Source organism: Pelobates fuscus, chromosome 2, assembly GCF_036172605.1.
Source record: "Pelobates fuscus isolate aPelFus1 chromosome 2, aPelFus1.pri, whole genome shotgun sequence".
NCBI lineage: Eukaryota > Metazoa > Chordata > Amphibia > Anura > Pelobatidae > Pelobates > Pelobates fuscus.
The window spans coordinates 307,305,212-307,325,385 of NC_086318.1; the positions used below are offsets into that span (position 1 = coordinate 307,305,212).

General features: G+C 42.5%; 1 protein-coding gene across 1 annotated transcript in view; it reads right to left on the bottom strand.

The window, feature by feature from the left end:
- NT5DC1 (5'-nucleotidase domain containing 1) overlaps window positions 1-19,616 on the bottom strand; it is a 396,716-nt gene extending 377,100 nt beyond the window's left edge. Inside the window, exons 1-2 of the mRNA XM_063441282.1 lie at window positions 19,472-19,616; window positions 10,862-11,150 (exon numbers count right to left, since the gene is read on the bottom strand). Of these exons, the coding sequence (XP_063297352.1) occupies window positions 10,862-10,954 (93 nt within the window). The 5' untranslated portion in view covers window positions 10,955-11,150; window positions 19,472-19,616. The remainder of the gene's footprint in view (window positions 1-10,861; window positions 11,151-19,471) is intronic.
- Window positions 19,617-20,174: the final 558 nt, after the last annotated feature.

A 20,174-nucleotide genomic window follows, 5' to 3' on the forward strand; every position in this document is an offset into this window, starting at 1 on the left:
AGGAAAAAGGGGGGTGGATCTGTGGAAGTTTTCCTGGGGATCTTCTGTTTGCCTGTTTACTCCTTTTAGGAACCACGTGGCTGTGGTTGTAAGGAAAAAGGGGGGGGGGGAATCTGTGGAGGGGTGTAGACTCACTGTCTCCTGGGGGTTTCCCATAAGAGTCGCTTTGATTGCTAGCCTCATTGGACATTACTTTACTCTGCTTGTTGTGTGCAGAGAGGTGGAACACTGCAGCTTCGAGCGCTGACGCTGAGTGTTCCAGTTTAACTTTTGTGGCAGGTGGATTCAGGCTGGCATTGCTGTTTCCATCACCACGTGGTAGTGGTACTTGCGGGTGGGTCTGCAGGTGTACTACGGGATTGAGTTAGGTGGCTTTTGCCACACGTGTAAGGAAAGGGATTTTTGTTAACCCTGTTTGAACTGTTGAACTTATTTGAACTGTGATGCATGCACTGTATTTTACTTGAAATGTCTTAAATTGTCTGTCACACAGATTCCTGTGTTTACTTTTGTCTTACTCTCTGTACTATTTACACTTTCCCCTCCTGTCTCTCTCTCTCTGTCTCTCTCTATATCTGGGACGCCTCATATAGAGGATGTGGGACAGAAATTAGGAAAGCCCAGTAAGGGGTGGCTTGCGTGTGATTTGGTAGAGGATAGAGAAGGGGAAGAGATGGTTAAGAAGGTTGATAAGATTGCTAAAGTATGTGGAATTGCCGTACCTGTGTGCGGAAGATTGCAGCCAGAAAGCTAGGCGTAAGTTATTGACAGAAAAGAAAGGGAAGCTTTTAGATCATGATTTAGTCCGTACAGCAGAAGCCTGGTTATATTATAATTGTCCTTCTGTCTTGTTACTATAACGTAACTGTCCTTCCAGCACTGACATGGTTAAAGAGATTAGTGCTTACAGTCTCTCTCTCTCTCTCCCCCGCCCCTCCCTCCTTGCCTTCTGTGAGACGCGAGGGGGGAGAGAGGGGGGGGGAGGCATGATTTGTTTCTTCAGTGAGAGTTATTCAGAAACTACTGATAAGACTTAGCAATGGAATTTTTGCTAGAAAATATTCTAATTGTGTATTTTGTTATTTTAATAGAAGTTGTGCCATTTACATGACGCCAACAGATTCCGTAGCGCTTTTTATATATATATATATATATATATATATATATATATATATAAAAATAAAGATAAAGATAATTCAGGCACTCACCCTTAAGAGATTTGTAGTTATCTTGCCTTAGGTGCTACCAGCGTCTGAGATGTATAGTCAAAGATGAAGTAGGAGCACTCAAAAGGACTTTTTTCGGTGATTTTAATGTAGTGAAAAAAAGTTTACAACAAAGTGTAACGCATCTATTCAATCGATTGAATAGATGTGTTACACTTTGTTGTAAACTTTTTTTCACTACATTAAAATCACCGAAAAAAAGTCCTTTTGAGTGCTCCTACTTCATCTTTGACTATATATATATATATATATATATATATATATATATATATATATATATTTTGTGTTTTGTGATAAGGCAGTGAGGATTATGTGGGAGACTAGCTCACAAGAATACATTCCACCTTTCTGAGGCTGTATTTCCTTTCGCGGTGCAAAGTATTTTCTCCAAGACTGGTGTATAAGATAGGGAGTCGGGGATGTAGCTCAGTGTTGATTACGAAGGTTAGGAAAGTGAATCTGATGCAGGAATAGAGAATTATTTGGACGAGTTAAAAATGTAAAGGCAAGTGTGATTTGTTGCAATACTATGCAATGTGGATAGAGGGAATATGCAAAGTTGTTAAGTTAGATTGTGAAGAGGAAAAGTGATTAATGGCTGTAGGTAAATTGTTTGAATTCCGTGAGTCTATTTTTCATCAAGCTATCTTAAAGTACATGTTTCTAGAGAGTCCGTTCATAGTTTAGTATTTCATTTTTGCAGAACAGAATGTTGCTTCTCTGATTAATTTTATTAGCTATGATATAGTGTAAAGTTGAAACACCCTAAAAGAAAATGGCTCCTAGTACAAAAGGAGGTTGGCCCTTCGGCCCTTACCATGCCCACACCTCCTGCCCACATCCAACATGGCCGCCACTTCCTCACTTCCTTCCACGCCTCCAATATGGCGTCCCCCAGTACCACAGCACCTCTTATGCCGGTCCTTCCGAATGATTTACTTCCACCAACCCTTAGTACACCGGCAGCCCCAGCCGGAGGAGTGACTGTCCTGCACCCCTTAAACCCCAAAGATCTAACAGGCCCAAATCTACCACTAAGGCCCCGGCACCTCCTTCACCTGATTCAGCCCAGGAAGACTAGGATATTGGCAAGCCTGTATCATTAACCCCTGTTATGGCAGTATCTGCAGGGGAACAAGGGGGGCCATTAGCCACTGTAACTTTACCCATTGAAGGCCACCCCACCATATTCCTTGTTGATACAGGTGCAGCCCGAAGTGTTCTGCGAAAACAAGACCTGCCTGATTATTCCTTTTTGTCCAATATTGATGTCTCCTGTGTGGGAGTGGATGGTCTTCGAAGACAAAGCCCATTAACTACTCCTTTGCGGGTTGGCAGCTGCCCTAGTCTGCTTGCCCGTTTTGTGGTGTCATCCACATGTCCCATTAACCTGTTAGGTGCTGATGTACTTTCCCGCCTACAGGCTTCAATCACATCCACACCTGATGGCCAAGTGGAATTATCTTCAGCACTCTCTGACTCAGATACCTCAGCCTTGTGTTCCTTACCCCTGATGCTTCATCTAGAGACTCCACAGGGTTATGCAGAAGGCATGAGAGAAAATTTCCCTGCATCTCTAATGAACACTGTCCCTAAGACTTTGTGGTCCTCAGGCCCAGAAGACATAGGCCATCTGAAGGTCCCACCAGTAATGGTCAAACTTATCCCAGGGGCAAAGCTACCAAGAAAGTCTCAATATCCATTGAAACCTGCCCAAGCAGCAGCCATTACCAAGCAAGTCCAAGCACTGCTGGAGAAAGGAGCTCTTGTTAAATGTGAATCTCCATGTAATACTCCTTTATTTCCTGTGAAAAAGAAGACACCCAAGGGTGAACCGGAGAAATACCGAATGGTCCAGGACCTCAGAGCAGTAAATGAGGCAACAGTCCTGGACACCCCAATTGTGCCAAATCCGCACACACTCCTCTCTGGCGTTCCACCTTCTGCCAAATACTTCACAGTGATTGACCTAGCCAATGCATTCTTCAGTGTTCCGCTGGAACAAAGCTGTCAATACCTGTTTGCCTTCACACATGAAAAACAACAATATACATGGACTGTTATGCCCCAAGGGGCACAGAATTCCCCAAGCCAGTTTGCAAAAGCAATGAGTATCATCCTTGACCCCTGGCAGTCTGACCATCCAGAGGTTGTCCTACTCCAATATGTAGATGACTTGCTCCTTTGTAGAGATGATGTTCCCACAATAGAAAAATGCTCTCTGGATCTCCTCTGTTATCTTGCAGATCAAGGATGTAAAGCGTCTCTCATCAAGCTTCAATTTTGCCAGCCTACTGTGATCTTCCTAGGCCACTGCCTGTCACATGGCACCAGACACCTCACACGTGACCGTGTCAGAGCAGTGTTGGCCATTCCACCTCCAAAGAGCATAAAATCCCTACATGCTTTTCTAGGCCTCATCTCATACTGCAGAGCCTGGATCCCTGAGGCCTCTCTGCTCATGCAACCCTTGTATGACGCTCTCAAATCAGACCCCTTCTGCCTGTCACCAGAGGCACTTGACAACTTCTACACTCTTCAGCGAGCAATTGCCTCTGCCCCTGCTCTTGGCCTACCAAATTATGACAAGCCTTTCAAATTGTTTGTGTCTGAAAGACAAGGCCATGCTACAGGCGTCCTCACTCAACCACATGGTCCTGGCGGACGTCAGAGGCCTATTGGGTTCTTCTCCTGTCAACTGGATATCGTAGCCAGAGGCACCCCTTCCTGCCTTCGTGCTGTCTTCGCAGCTCAAGAACTTATTGACTGTACTGGGGACCTAGTTCTTGGTCACCCTCTTACTGTTTTGGCACCTCATGACATTTCTGCGATAATCAACCAAGTCCAAATCAAACATGTCACAGCTGCCAGACACCTTCGACTCCAGTGTCGTCTTCTACTGCCTGACAACGTCACCCTCCAAAGATGCCAGGTTCTAAACCCGTCCACTCTTCTGCCACTCCCTGAGGGGGGTACCTACTATGGATTCATCATGGACGAAGGATATGTCCTACTTCTTACACACACCCTGGCAAAACTGCTACCCAACTTGCCTCCCTGTGACGGGCCTGAATATGCTTTTTGCACCATGTGGTACAAGCCAACCATCAACCCTGAACCTCGCTATGAGGATGAACTTTTCCAGTTGGTTGAGATAACATTCACCTTACAGGACTTCTACTATGATACTGAAGGTAACAGCATGGCTTTAGTCCAACTGCCACATGAACTTAAACATCTGTACCATCATTGGCACACAGCCATTCCACATGTCCCTGTAACCAAGTCAAAGACTAAGTCATGGGGTGATCTTGGGCCCATGGCAAAATTATGGGCCACCATGAATGATTCACAACTTCAAGAAATAGGCGTTGCCAAGTATCCATCAACTGAACGTGAACATATAAGAGCATGGCCACGTTACTTTCTGGAAGAAGAATTTGAAGACCTGGTCATACAGCATGACTATGACCCAGAAACCCCCCATGACTGCTGTGAACAGATGAAAGTGGAAACCACACATCTACCAACTGTGCATGAGGATCCACTAACAGACCCTGACATCACCCTGTTTGTGGACGGCTCCAGATATGCTGGTGAAGAAGGAAAATATCATACAGGATATGCCGTCACCACAACAGATGAAATTATTGAGTCGTCATCACTACCATCAACAAAGTCAGCACAAGAAGCTGAATTACAAGCTCTAACTTCAGCATGCAAGATTTCTGAAGGAAAGCGCGCCAATATCTACACAGACTCAAGATATGCACTGGGCGTGGCTCATGACTTCGGAGTGATTTGGAAAACAAGAGGATTTCTTACTACTGCCGGTACACCAGTCAAGCACAGTTTTGCGATCAAGGAGCTGATGGATGCCCTCCTACTTCCAGAAGAAGTGGCTGTTTTGAAGATAAAAGCACATGGGAAGTTGGACTCAGATGAAGCAAAGGACAACCATCTAGCTGATCAAGCTGCAAAGCAAGCTGCAAGAGGACCACAGGAAGTGGAAAGAAGAGTGTCCGGAAATGAAGAAATTCCAAGAAAAGAAGAAACTCCAAGAAAAGAAGAAACTCCAAGAAAAGAAAAAACTCCAATATTCACTCCGCAGACTCTTCCAACCGACCTAAAGATCTTACGAAAACAACAGGCTACAGTAGCCCCTGAGGAAATACAGAAATGGAAGAAGAAAGGAGCAGTCCTAAAAGATGGAGTATATTACAACAACCTCAGATTCTGTCTCCCTAAGAGTTTGTACCCAGCAGTTGTTCAATGGGCACATGGCCCTGCACACTTATCAAAAGATCTGATGAATGCTCTTGTACAAAAGTACTACGAAGCTCCTGGAATTACCACGCTAACCAATAACTACTGTAAAGCGTGTGTCATCTGTGCTAAATGTAATCCTGGGAAAACAGCTAAAGTCCCCTCGAAGCACCTGGCTAAGCCCATGTATCCATTCCAAAGAATCCAGATAGATCATATCCAGATGCCAAAGAGCGGCAATTACGAATATGCACTAGTAATAGTGGACATGTTCTCAGGCTGGCCAGAAGCCTACCCAGTGATTAACATTACCGCCAAAACAACAGCACGACGTCTACTTACAGAAATTGTGTGTAGATTCGGATTGCCAGAAGTCATTGAAAGTGACCAAGGTCCGGCCTTCACAGCATCAGTTACCAAAGAAATTTGGACTGCTCTAGGAGTGACTCTTGCTTTCCACACTCCTTACCACCCACAGAGTAGTGATCCTGATTCTGACACAGGCAACCACAGTCTGCTACCCGATGATTGGGTCCTAGTCAAGAAATTTGTGCGAAAACACACTCTGGAACCAAGATTTGAGGGACCATTCCAAGTTCTCCTGATCACCGCTACCTCTGTCAAGCTGGCTGGTAGGCCACATTGGATTCACGCCTCTCACTGCAAAAAGACACCTGCTCCAGAAGAAGCTGATTCCGTACAACCATGTACTTCTGGTACCTAATCCCCTTGATTGGCCTTCTTAAAGCCCAGCAGGTGGCCATAACTAAAGATGCTAGTGGGTACACCTTCTGGTATAATTCATCATGTGCCCGTGTGGCCACCTTTACCTTTGATTACTGTGATATTGTAGATTGCCCATTCCCTAAATCACAGATTCAAGCCATTTATAAAGACATACCGCAAGCAAAAGACCCCTACATTTGTGTAGTTGATAACCAATGGGGGCATAATTGTGATCATTGGGGGGCGGCGGGATGGAATACCGGGCCTGCCTGGGGTTACAAACCAAAAAGTGCTTTATCAAAAGTAGATGATCATGGTAGATCCCTCCTCCAAAGAATGACTTTAAGAAAGCCTGGAGGAAGTACACCTATGAAATTAGTATTAAATATTGAACATCCTGGCCCAGAGGATGCTGGCCAATATGTAATGGGAATGTACTGGAGAAGGGGTTCCTACAATAAACTAGGACATTTCTACCTCAATGATATGTGTCACTCTCCAGAGTGGCAAGGGGCTGTACATATGGTCCCAAATCCGCTGAAACCACACATCCAGTCCTTTAGAGACATGATGGCCATTGCTAACCCTACTTTTGAAGATACCATGGCCGCTGAAACTGGATTTAATGACATTAATTTGTGGTTAGAGTGGATGAGATATAATGCCAATAAGCATAATCGAACCGCATGTTATGTATGTGGTGGTGCCCGACCTCACCTTGGCACCGTTCCCCTAATCCTCCCTTTAGAAATAGAAGAGTGTTTCTTGAGTCTTTTCGCCTACCGCTATGATTTTAACAGGTCCCTCTGCGAAGCATGGACAGCAGAGTACCCTATCCTAGTAGGAGGTGTTAAACCCCCAGATGGAATTACAATCTATAAAGGTAATTACACTTGCTACACCATGTATGATGGGATCGGTAAATTTATGGGTAACTTTTCCAAAGGTTATTGTGCCACTTACAGAACTGTTCCTGTGCACCTGCTACAACACCATACTAGGTCACTAGGAGATATTTACTGGTTGTGTGGGGATTTACAATTAAGGTCTAGACTGGAGTCTGAGTGGTGGTGAGAGTGTACCTTGGTCAAAGTCATCATGCCCATCCACATTATTTCTGATAATCATCCTGACACTCATAGTCCGGCACACACATCAGCCAGAGCCAAACGGGAAACCCCAGTAAAAGGCAGTTTTGACCCACATGTTTACATAGATGCCATTGGGGTACCTAGGGGGGTACCTAATGAATTTAAAGCTAGAGATGAAGTTGCAGTGGGGTTTGAATCACTGTTCACTATAGTCACTGCCAATAAGAACCTTAACTGGATAAATTATATCTATTACAACCAACAGCGCTTTGTTAATTATACCAGGGATGCCCTCCAGGGTTTAGCCGAACAATTACAAGCCACATCCCAAATGACCTTCCAGAACAGACTGGCCTTAGACATGATTTTGGCTGAGAAGGGGGGTGTATGTAAAATACTACCCGACACCATGACTTGTTGCACTTACATTCCAGAAAACACAGGCCCTAATGGTAAGGTCACTTTGGCCATAGAAAAATTAAATAAACTCTCAGAAGAGTTAAAAAAGGAATTCTGGGGTGACAGATCCCTGGGAAAAATGGCTTGGTTGGATGACTGGTTGGCAAAAAGCTTTAGTTCATATTGGTATGGCTCTACTAATTTTTCTTTTTGTTCTCGCTCTTCTCGTTTGTTGTGTCCTCCCATGCCTCAGAAAATTCCTACAGAAGACTGTAGACCAAACGACACCAACCTTTACTCATCTGGAAATTGGTGATCAAGATCTCACATCGCCCTGCATTCCGCTACAAACTCTTCCCTATGACGATGAAGTGCAGAAATTCTAGGGAGGGACCAGCTTAGGGACAGCATCCGTCTGTATAGGTTAAGCCTACCGTGTGGAGAAGTGGTGGGCTAGCCACCATGGGCCACCCATGGGAGTGAAGCGTTCAAGTGCCATACTGACGGATGAGTTAGCCTACTAGGGTCAGATTAGGGACAGAATTGCACTTTGCGCTAACACCAAAGTAGCGGACATGGGGTTTTATGTGTCTTTGGGCTAACAAATTTTCTGATACTAACAAATAAAGTTTATCCTTTTTAGCAATTAACACTCTATAGGGGGGACTGTTGTAGAATTATTAACCCCTTATAACCTATATCCATTATTAGGCCCCTTATAAACTATATAATCCTTATTGGGCCCCTTTTAATACTATATTCTCATATTCAGCTCTCATGCCTCGTAGTTTAAACTTTACAAGATTCCTTTGTTCGTAGAAACAGCATGTCAGCAGAAAATGCTAGAATCTTCTGATTCAAAGAACACACTGTAGCAGATAGTATTGATAGAGTGTATAATTGCCAAAGAGGCCTTGAGAATACTGAGGATACTAACCTTGAAAGACTAAAGGTACCAGCTACTCTTTATGGATAGCTGCCAAAATGCCCCCTCCCATCGAGAGAACTCCTCGTGCTAGCAAGATGGCGCTGAAATCTGGAGGAGAACTTTATGACGTCAGTTATGATGTAAGACGTAACACCCAACAGGGAGGGCATTTAACTAACCACTTCTTCTCTAAGCCAATTGACAATGTTTCCTTACTTTTTATCTTGATTTTACAATGATGTAATTTTGCCTTTAAAAGAGCTTGCAAACCTGCTTTTGTTCAGATGCTAATAAATTTCCTGAAGTTCTTTCATTTAACCTGAACCTAGTGTCAGTGTGAATTTACTTCTGCGTATACGCAATTTAAACATCTCTAATTTGGACAGGAACAGATAGTCATTCAAACTTCTTTGTTTGCTTAACCCCTTAAGGACACATGACATGTGTGACATGTCATGATTCCCTTTTATTCCAGAATTTTGGTCCTTAAGGGGTTAAAAGATTCCCTTATCATGTATATACCTAAGTATATACGTATACATCACTATATGTATACCTATATATAAATTAAAATAATTGTAAAAAAAGTATATACATACATACATATATATATATATATATATATATATATATATATACACATACATACACACACACACACACACGTGTATATATAATAATTTTACATATATATTTATGTAATAATTTTACATAATTAGGTCCTTTTATTAATTACAAATTGCGGGACCTGCCTAACAACCCAGGCCGAAAGTATAGGGAATTTAATTTGCTAGCACTATATTTAACCCTATAACTTTCCAAGACACTATAAAACCTGTACATGGGGGGTACTGTTTTACTCGGGAGACATCGCTGAACACAAATATTTGTGTTTCAAAACCGTAAAATGTATTAGAACAATGATATCGTCAGGGAAAGTGAAATTTATTGCATTTTTTCGCACACAAACGGCACTTACACTGACGATATTTTTGCTGTAATACTTTTTACTGTTTTGAAACACAAATATTTGTGTTCAGCAAAGTCTCCTGAGTAGAACAGTACCCCTCATGTACAGGTTTTATGGTGTTTTCAAAAGTTACAGAGTCAAATATAAGGCTTGCGTTTCAGTTTTTTCACAATGAAATTTGCCAGATTGGTTACGTTGGCTTTGAGACCGTGTAGTAGCCCAGAAATAAGAATTACCTCCATAATGGCATACCATTTGCAAAAGTAGACAACCCAAGGTATTGCAAATAGGGTATGTTCAGTCTTTTTTAGTAGCCACTTAGTCACAAACACTGGCCAAAATTGGCTTTCAAATTAGTTATTTGCATTTTTCACACACAAACAAATATTAACGTTAACTTTGGCTAGTGTTTGTGACCAAGTGGCTACTAAAAAAGACTGAACATACCCCATTTGCAATACCTTGGGTTGTCTACTTTTGCAAATGGTATGCCATCATGGGGGTAATTCTCATTCCTGGGCTACCATACAGTCTCAAAGGCAACGTAACCAAACTGGCAAATTTCAATGTGAAAAAACTGAAAAGTGTAACATGCTATATTTGACCCTGTAACTTCCCAAAACACCATAAAACCTGTACATAGGGGGTACTGTTTTACACATGAGACATCGCTGAATACAAATATGTGTATTTTATTGCAGTAAAAGCAAACAGTATTATGACATTCACAGTTAGAATGTCACATAGAAATAAGAAAATTGTAAAAAATCGTATTCATATTACGTTATGTTCCATACCTAAATATTTGATGTTAAATGAAAGCCCTGTTTCCCCTGAATAAAATGATATATAATAAGTGTGGGTGCATTTAATATGAAAGAGGTAAATTATTGTTGAACAGACATATAGTCAAAATCTGTGATTTGTTTACATTTTTTTTGGTTCACAACTTGTACATTTGGCTGCGGCCTTAAGGGGTTAAATATATTGTTTTCCTTTAGTCTATGCATTAAACCACTACAATGCAGTCTTAAAGTTAACCTAAAATACACAGGATCAGTGTTATTCATTCATTGTGAAATTTCAGGAATTCAAGAGCCGAACTGCAAATTTGAGACCCAAAAAAAAAAAAAAAAATCCTCACATCACTATCGTTGTAGTAGTAAGGGAGTTTTAAGCTATATCTACAAATTAAAGCCTTCAAAATAATCAGATTATACACCATAAGAGTTTATATGATGTTCCTTACACTCACCTTGTTCGAGTCTTGCAGCCGGTATTGGCAAAGAGTATGGTCTAGATCAAAGCCAATAACATCACAGTCAGAAAGAGAGAAGCAGTCACTCATTTTTGGGCAACAGAATGCAGTGTGTATATGCAGATCAATTGCTTCTGGGTGGGTTGCTCTAAAGATGATCTTCACTTCTGTCTTGTACACACCTGGCACCTTAATGAAGAATACCAGAAGCTGTCCGTGCCATTTTGTAGAAACTTGTCATAACTTTAGAAAACAAGAGATGACCAAGTGCCAATGGTGCTTTTATCTGTGTGACAGAGAAAACATGTGCTTACAAACTAGGAACATTAATTTGATAGTTAAAAGGGGGGTGGATGGAGGGAGAGGGGGGTTCAAAAAAGACAGGTAAATGTATTGTTTATATGTAGGCACACACAAGCACATTATATTAGTGAAACAGTTTCACAACATACAGAACCAAACATTACACCACTCCCACACAGTAAAAGGTGCGTGACAACTCTAGGATGGATCACGAACCCGGCTACACCGCGGGCCTGTGACCCGCCTCACTTACAATCAGTCTGATTTCTGTTCACCATATACAACAGTGTATCACCGGGCTGTTTACGTTTTATAATCATGGAGACTTACGTGTCTCACTGCCACACCCAGATAATTTTCGCATATATCGAACCCAACTCTGTTGCTGATGATACTGTGCGCAACTCATATGTTCATTTATACAATTTCACTGAATGGTACGGCTGTGTAACAGAAAATTTATACTCATGCCTCCTAAAGCAATTCACTAAACGTACTTGCCCGAGGTTGCGATATTCAGCACACGATACGCAAATAGTGTTCTTGGCATAATGGTATACGTGCCAGGAAGAGAAGGCACCAGTTCAACACATAATAACATGGGTACACGGTCATGCTGTTAAGCCTGGGGATGGTGGACACATTTCTCCCCCCATGAATAATTTACTGTATGTTCACATGCTTGTTTATGCTGTTATTCGATTATCATAGAGACCTGCGCGTCTCCCCTCCTTGACAATAGTTGTTTTAGGTCCTGCGTGACCTACACTGTCGTTATCTTGCATTATTGAACGGTTTCTTCAATAAAAACATATTTATCAAAAAAAAAAAAAAAAACACAGAACCAAGTAGCTATATGAAGGAGGAAAAATTTAATTTCAGACTGAAATTACACACACACACAAACAAATATATACGCATTCAAGCCATCTTTATGTTCCGTTTGGTCATATGTACTTCATATTCGACCAAAGAACTTGCAGGTACAGGAGAGTTACTGATGTCAAATCAACAAGATCCTAAACCTCACTTTTTGATTTTCTGCTTTTACATTTGGCATACTGAAAAGGGCCACCTGAGGCATAACCCTATGCAAATGTTCATGTCTATATCTTCTGTATTTCCGAGGTTATAAGGGTGCAAAATGTGCAATTTCTACCATTACTTTAACTATCTTTTTTTTACTTTAACATTTAATATTTCAACATGTATTGAAGTGTTACACGAAAGGTGAGATATTAGTTGCCTATATGAGAAAAAATATATTACCATTTTAATCAATATTTTGGCAGCCATTTACACAAAAACAGGTAATTTAGGTTTTAAATAAATACATGTTTCTCCTAAATGGGATAACCCGCAATGGGATATAGTCCTTCTTTACTCTCTCTTAAATGCTGGCGTAGGAGATAACAAGCAGACATTTATCCTATTATATTGTAGTGCAGGGCTCTCCTGGGATTTGTGAGCCTGTTAAGTCCCTGAGGTGATCGGCTGCCTGAGATTGGAGGCGGGCAGTCAGCTCACTCGACGCTGAGGCAGGAAGGCAGACAAGCAGACGGTCAGTTAATTGGGAGCTGAGCGAGGGAGGTGTGCGGCAAAATGAGCACGGCTGCGGCGAGGGAGCTGTAATCTACCTACTCTGCTCCCTCACGTGCCCAAAACAAACTGAAATCCTACACATATTATGTAGCCTTTAAATCAAGACACATAAACACATTTATTTTGAATTACTTTTCTTATAGCTGGATACATTATTTTTATTGACAACTAAAATAATGTTTATTGACAAACTGTGAAAAAAAGTTTTCTGCATTTTTTTTATAAATAAGAATTTATATATGTGTATATACACTTACAGATTTATATGTATTTATACAAACATGTGTTTGTGTATGTCACATCAAACTAAAACCCATTTTGACCTTTAAAAAAAAAATAAAAGTGTATAATACATGTTGGTGCAATAAAAAAGAAAAATGCAAATTGCAACTGAACACAAACAGCAAAAAAAATTGTGTCTGTAGCAAGACAGGCTTCTGAAGTGATGTCAGGAGGTTAAGTAGGAGCTCAAACCAACAAGGTAAATATTGCTTTACTGATTTGTATAGGCTGGTCATCGGCAAAATAAGACGCAATTGCTATGTACCATGGATCAGAGGATCTCCACTGCTGGCCAATGTGTCATGACAGGCCAGTTGGGAGATCAAAGTTTTCCCTCACCAGACCACTGGCACTTAATTCCGGAGAGGGGAGAGAAGAACGCAGGGGCTCTAATCTGCAGCTCTGCCGCGTTCTTCCACCAGTGAGCTCAGAGTGTTTCCGCGTTTTCCGAGGTAACGCTCTGATCACGTCTGGTGAGAGTGAACTCTAGCAGGAGGAGCTGCAGACTAGAGTTCACTCACCACTGGACCATCAAAGCTTCTACCGCCTCCCCAGGCAAAGGTAAGAAGGGAGGGGGGGATACAACCTTTTTTTTTTTTTCATTAAATACTTAGTTGCTTGCTTTGCGCCTATCTCCTTCTTACACACACATTAAACCCCTTACAGTAGATCTCCTATAGACACGACAGCTATTATACACACACACACACACTACTCCCCTTGTACACACACACACACACACACACACAACATAACTTATACACATTCTGGATCCTCTACACAAAACACACACACAATCCCCTATAGGCACACTGCATCACCTACACAACATTCCAGACATACACATCTGGATACCCTATGCACACACAAAATTCTACACACTTTCTACAGCCCCTGCATACTACATCACCTTTACACACATGCACTATAGCCCCTATACACACACACTCTCAAACTATACAGCTTCATGCCACACATTTTACACCACAAACACAACACGAATGAAACCGATCTAACAACACAAAAAACACCACACCAAAACCAGCTCACTCTACAGACACGGAATCCAACAAGCAGCCTCCAAACATATGAACAATATGCTTTCATGGCCCCTTTGATCTCTGGTATCCCACTTATGAAGAAGACACCATAGACAAGTCAAAAGCAAACAGGGCAAGCATGTCATTATATTTGCTTCTGCTACGCTGAACAAATTGCCTTTTTCACACGCAAAAGCTCTTTAGCATGGCTATAGTCATTGGTGATGAGGAAAGACATCCTCTCTGGGCCTGACCTCTTCTCAGTGGGCTGCTGTGATTAATAAAAATGCCTGATCCAGTTTTTTTTTTTTTTCCGGTCTGGCCCTGTGTCTGAATGAATCCATCCAGGGTCCATACCTCTGCGGCAGGGTTGAATGAGTTGCTTCTCTGGAAGATCATATTGGAAATCTGGAGAAACAAATTACAACATTGTGGCAGATTGACAATCTTGAAAGAGATCACTGAGCAGAGTTTACTGGTTGGCTTCTAGTGGAGTGGTAGAAGATAAGACAGCTGGGGAACAGGCACTTAGCTGTGTGACAGTTTCATGTCATAGTAGGGGAGGAGGGAAGAGGAAAAACCGAATACCAACCACCCCAGGGTTATTTAACATTAAAGAAAACCACACATACTAAAGTGCTATCTATGTGTGGCCGCCATTCGTATAATCAAACAACACGTGTGCTGGAAAAGGGCAGTCATCTTGTCTCCCGAAAGCAGGCAGCAGTACTTGATCGTCAAGCAGGGCCGGACTGGGAAAAAAATTAGGCCCGGGCATTTTTCAATCAGAGCGGTCCCCTAAGAAGTGGGCGGAGCCAGAGAGGGTGTGTTTTGTCATCACTAATTACAAGCACGCCCCCTCTCAAAGTGAGCATGTTGGTTCAATGCGCAGAGCCGCGCTGAAGAGCTCTGTCATTAGAAAAAGGCCCTGAATTTGTTCTGTGCAGCGCAAGCAAATTTAATAACATGATTGCTCTGTGTTTGCTTTTAAATTGTCTCTGGTGTCTCCACAAGTGGGATACCAGAGGACAAAAGGGCCAGGAAAGTGTATGGTGCATGTGTTTGGAGCCTGCTTGAGGGATTGCGTGTATGTAGAGTTTGGTGTGGGAGTGTGTATAGGTCAATTTCATTCTTGTTTGTGGTGTAATATGTGTGGCTAGGGGCTGTAGAGAGTGTGTGTATAGAGGGCATAGTGTTATAGGGGATGTAGCGAGTGTGTGTGTATACGGGCTGTAGTGTGTATGTATAGGTGACGTAGTGTGTGTAGGGATTGTAGAGAGGGTGTGTTTAGAGAATGTTGTATGTGTTTGCTGACAAGGAATGCAGTGTGTGTGTGTGTGTAGGAGTTCTAGTGTGTAAAGGACCCAGAGTGTGTATAGGAGATTGTGTGTGTGAGGATTAAGAGTGCACATAGGGTAAGGGATCTAGCGTGTATCTGGAGCGTAATGTGTGTAGTTGTGCAGTGTGAAGGGTGCTGTAGTGTGTGTATGTATATATATATATATATATATATATATATATACACATACATACATACACACACACTACAGCACCCCTCACACTGCACAACTACACATATATATTTGGACGTATTGTATGTGTGAGGGGCGCAGTGTGTGTGTGTCTGTAAGAGGGGTGTTGTGTGTGAAGGTGTTTTTATCTGCCGTCACATTCTAGGTTTCTAATTTTCTTTGTTAACTCACTGAGGGTTATTATATATATATATATATGGGAGTGTGCTGTGTGGGAGTGCGCTGTGTGCGTGAGGGTGCGCTGTGTGCGTGAGGGTGCGCGTCTGGGTGCGCTCATCTGGGTGCGCATGTATTTTTTATTTAAATTAAAATATATATATTTTTTTTATTAATAATAAAAAAAGTTATCTCCCCCCCTCCCTTTTTACCTTTAGCCTGGGGGTGGGGGCGTTCTGCCTGGGTGTGGGGAGCCGTTCTGCCATGGGGGGGGGGGGGGGGGGACCATGCTTCCGTCCCTGGTGGCCAGTGGTGAGAGTTCACTCTCGCGAGATCTGAGCGTTGCCGTGGTAACCGCGGCAACGCTCAGACCTCGCGAGAGGACCCGGCGGAGCTGCTGGCTAGAGCTCTGCCGGTCCTCTCTCCTGCCTCCCTTCCTCTCCTGCCGGCGGCCGCATCTGAGTGCCTGTGGGACGGGTAGCGCTGGCCCTGCAGGGGCTGGCAGGGGAGATCCTGTGATCTCCCCTGCCGGCCTCGGCCCCACGGCCATCGCGGCATGCCCGATGGCCAGTCCGGGCGTGTCGTCAAGTGTCTAGAACTCTAAGTCGGTCACTCGACCCTGGGAACCATTCAACATTTTGTACGTTTTGGAACTCCCAATTCGCTGAGTACATGGGATCTGAGCCCTATTTGGATATTTTGGCCGCTCAGATCCAGGCTGTCCGCGGATATAATACTTGTGGGGGTTCCTATGTGTTATGTTTATTTTGGGGTGTTTTAGGTTTTATTTTCTGTACATCCAGTGCCTGGAAGATAATTAGTTTAAGCAAAGTACACTCAATTATCTCCCAGACACAGAGACTCCTGGGCGTGTTTTACCATACTTTTGCTGGAGACCCCATGCTGGGGTTCTGTGTATAAAAGTGGCACCCTTTAAGTCTCAACTGATGTTTGGGTATGCAAACGACGAAACGCTTGATTTTTCTCACAACCTGCTTGGATTTTGGGAGAGTATAAACTAGGGCAGTGGCGCACTAAAAGGGCTTGAGAATTGTTATAGACAAAAAAAAACTATGCAACAATATGCAATGTCAATCGGCAGTTGCTAAGGCCAGTAATGTATTGTCACTTATAAAAAGTGGCACTAATATATATTTGCCCCTTCATAAACAATGGTAAGACCATGTATTAAAAATGCTGTGTACATTTAAAGAAGAATATTATTAGAGCAGAAAAGGTACATAGGTGGGATACAAAATTAATACAAGGAATGTAACATTTTAGTTACAAAGAAATCTGTATCTTAGAAAAACGGTGTCTCAGAGGGGATATAATTGTATTCTACAAATATATTGAGGGCCAATACAAACCAGTGTCTGGTAATCTATTCATTAAAAGGGCTATACATAAGACATGAAGTAAAGCATTTAGACTGGAAGAAAGGAGATTTGGTATAAGGCAAATAAAAGTTTTTTTTTTTTTACAATAAGAATGTACAGGAATTATCTTGTCTATTCTATACAGTCTAGTCTATACAGATGTTTAAACAGCAACTGGATGAATACTTGGAGGGATATAATTTTTAATATGTGGGGTAACAGCTTTTTAATTCAAAGAGAGATCTGACTGCCATTCTAGGGTCAATGAGAATTTTTTTCCTAGTTTATTGCAAAATTGTAAGTGCTTGAAACTGTTTTCTTTTGTTTGTTTTTTTGCCATCTTTTGGATCAACAGTTTTCTGTTGGGGGCACTCCCGAGACCTGAATTTTGTATGAAAGGTGCTGCTGCTGTGACCAAAACTTCATGAATGAGAGAATAAAGGGTGGCGGCGCACTCAGACTACAAAAAAATACAAGAAACAAAGAAGGCTACTAAAATGCCTAACTAAGTATAAATATGGGGATTTGGTTCCACCATATGGCCATATGTTGTTAAGCCCACCACTACTTTCAAAGTACCCCATTATTGGTGGATCCTACACTAAAATGTGAGGGGCAAATAAATAGTAATAGTGTTAAAAATAAAAAAGTGTTAAATTCTAGTAAGAGCATAGTGAGTATACAAACATAAGTAATGAAAGCAATTAAAAACAGTGTTAAAACTAAATAATTAATGCGTTGGTGCTAAAAATGAGTATACTCACTAATGCAGATGACTGTGCTAGCTGGAAAAAATAATAAAAGTGACTTGACTATTGTTAAACTCCTCCTTAATATACACACCTGTGGCCACCTCTAAAGGAGACTCTGAAGCTGGGGGGGCCTGGCCGGGGTGCTTAACCCCTAAGGAATCTTGTCTGGATTCCAAATATAATATAAACAGAAAAGATAGGGGGCACTCCCGAGACCTGAATTTTGTATGAAAGGTGCTGCCGCTGTGACCAAAACTTCATGAATGAGAGAATAAATAGTTGCGTCGAACTTGATCTTTTGGATCAACAGCAAAAACAGATGTGATAAAGGCTGAGCCCAATGGACATGTCTCTTTTCGGCCCTTGTAACAGCAGGAAGCTGCAAAACTCCAGAAAATAAAGATTGTAATAACATTACTGCAAATTTGTGATTTCTGTGGGAAAAGCAAGTCTTGTGGCTTGACTGGTGTGACATGTCATGATTCCCTTTTATTCCAGAAGTTTGGTCCTTAAGGGGTTAAAGGACCACTATAGTGCCAGGAAAACAAACTAGTTTTCCTGGCACTATAGTGTTAATAGGTCCCCCCCCACCCTCATGGCCCCACTCCCGCCAGGCTCTAGAGGGAGGAAGGGGTTAAAAGCTTACCTTTCCCCAGCACCGGGCTCCCTTCCTCTTCCGTCGAATTCGCATGTGCGGCAAGAGCCGCGCGCGCGCAGTCAGTCAGTCCATAGGAAAGCACTCAATGCTTTCCTATGGACACTGGCGTCTTCTCACTGTGAAAATCACAGTGAGAAGCGCGGAAGCGCCTCTAGCGGCTGTAAATGAGACAGCCACTAGAGGCTGGATTAACCCCTTCTCTGAAACTGCTATGTTTACAGCAGGCAGGGTTAACCCTAGATGGATCTTCATTGAGCTGAAGTGGTCTGGGTGTCTATAGTTGTCCTTTAATTTTATTGGGTTATCTATACAATTATTGATTCAACTACAGTTTACTAACAAACATTACAAACAGCAACTTTACCCATTTGGGACACCTCTGTAAATTTAACCATAATTTACCTTCATTACTACAGTGACAGGAATATAAACATGTATTCATGTCACTATAGCTGTGAAAGCACTATTTAGGGAGATATATATATATATATATATATATATATCTGTGTGAGTGTGTGTGTTTTTTCTTTAATTAAAAGCACCCTGCATAATTAACTGTAGCCTAACCAACAGTTTGCACCTAGCCTGACTGGGTGTCAGAATTACACATTTAAAGGGGCACTCCAGGGAGCTGAGCTGCATATATAGATGCATTGTGGAAACACCCTGTTTATTTTCCCTATATCTGTGTGATGACAGAAACATTATATTTTATGATCTGCTAGGATTGTGTTTCACAACACTACGATTTCCTGGACCCTGTCCTTTCACCTGCAGCTCCTCTCCTCCTCCTCCCGCACTCAGTGTGAATGGAGTGAATGGAAGCAGTGTGTGCAGGCAGGGACCCAGCCTTCCTCTCACTCACACTCTGCAGCCATGCGGTGGACAACCCCCTTCTCTTACCTGGTGAGAGCTGCCCACAGAGTGCTGCTAGGTGCTGGGATGTGGCTGCCAGCGGGGGGGCCCCGGACACAGTGTACAGCCCGGGTTAAATTGTATGCCAATCACGTGGCTCCCTGCCGCTTCCAATGACCGTGCAGTGTGAGGAGGGCCTTCCCCTGCAGCAAGAGCAGCTGGAGCAGCATGGCTACGGAAGCCGCCATGTCCCAAACAGACTGCTCTCTGCTTCCTGAAGCTTGCTGCCTGCATGACCCGGCTCCGTTACAGACCGTGTGTGCTGCCTTGTAGTGATTGGGCTGCAGGGCATCTTTAAGCAAAGCTCCTACCTTTCATTGCTTGGGCAGGTTTACAGCTAGAGTGCTTGCAGTAGGTTCAGTTCATCATGCAGCAATGTCATGGAGGTGGTGATTGTCCCTGCACAACGCCTGACTCTCTCTCTCTTCATAATAATAATAATACTTTCATGTTTGTACACGAGACGAGTACACAGGCAGGGAGCTGTGCTGGGTATTCATTGTAGGTCTCTGTTCCAGAGAGTTTATTAAAGAGTTTCTCTCCAGGGTGCTGAACTGTTATGGGTTACTTTTTATGAAGGAAAACGCTCCAACCGAAATTATTCCAAAATGCTATTGGTACTCTTCCCTTTCCCATCATCATTCGTCCTATTCAGCCATGATAATCTATAATAATGGTATCTTTACACAGT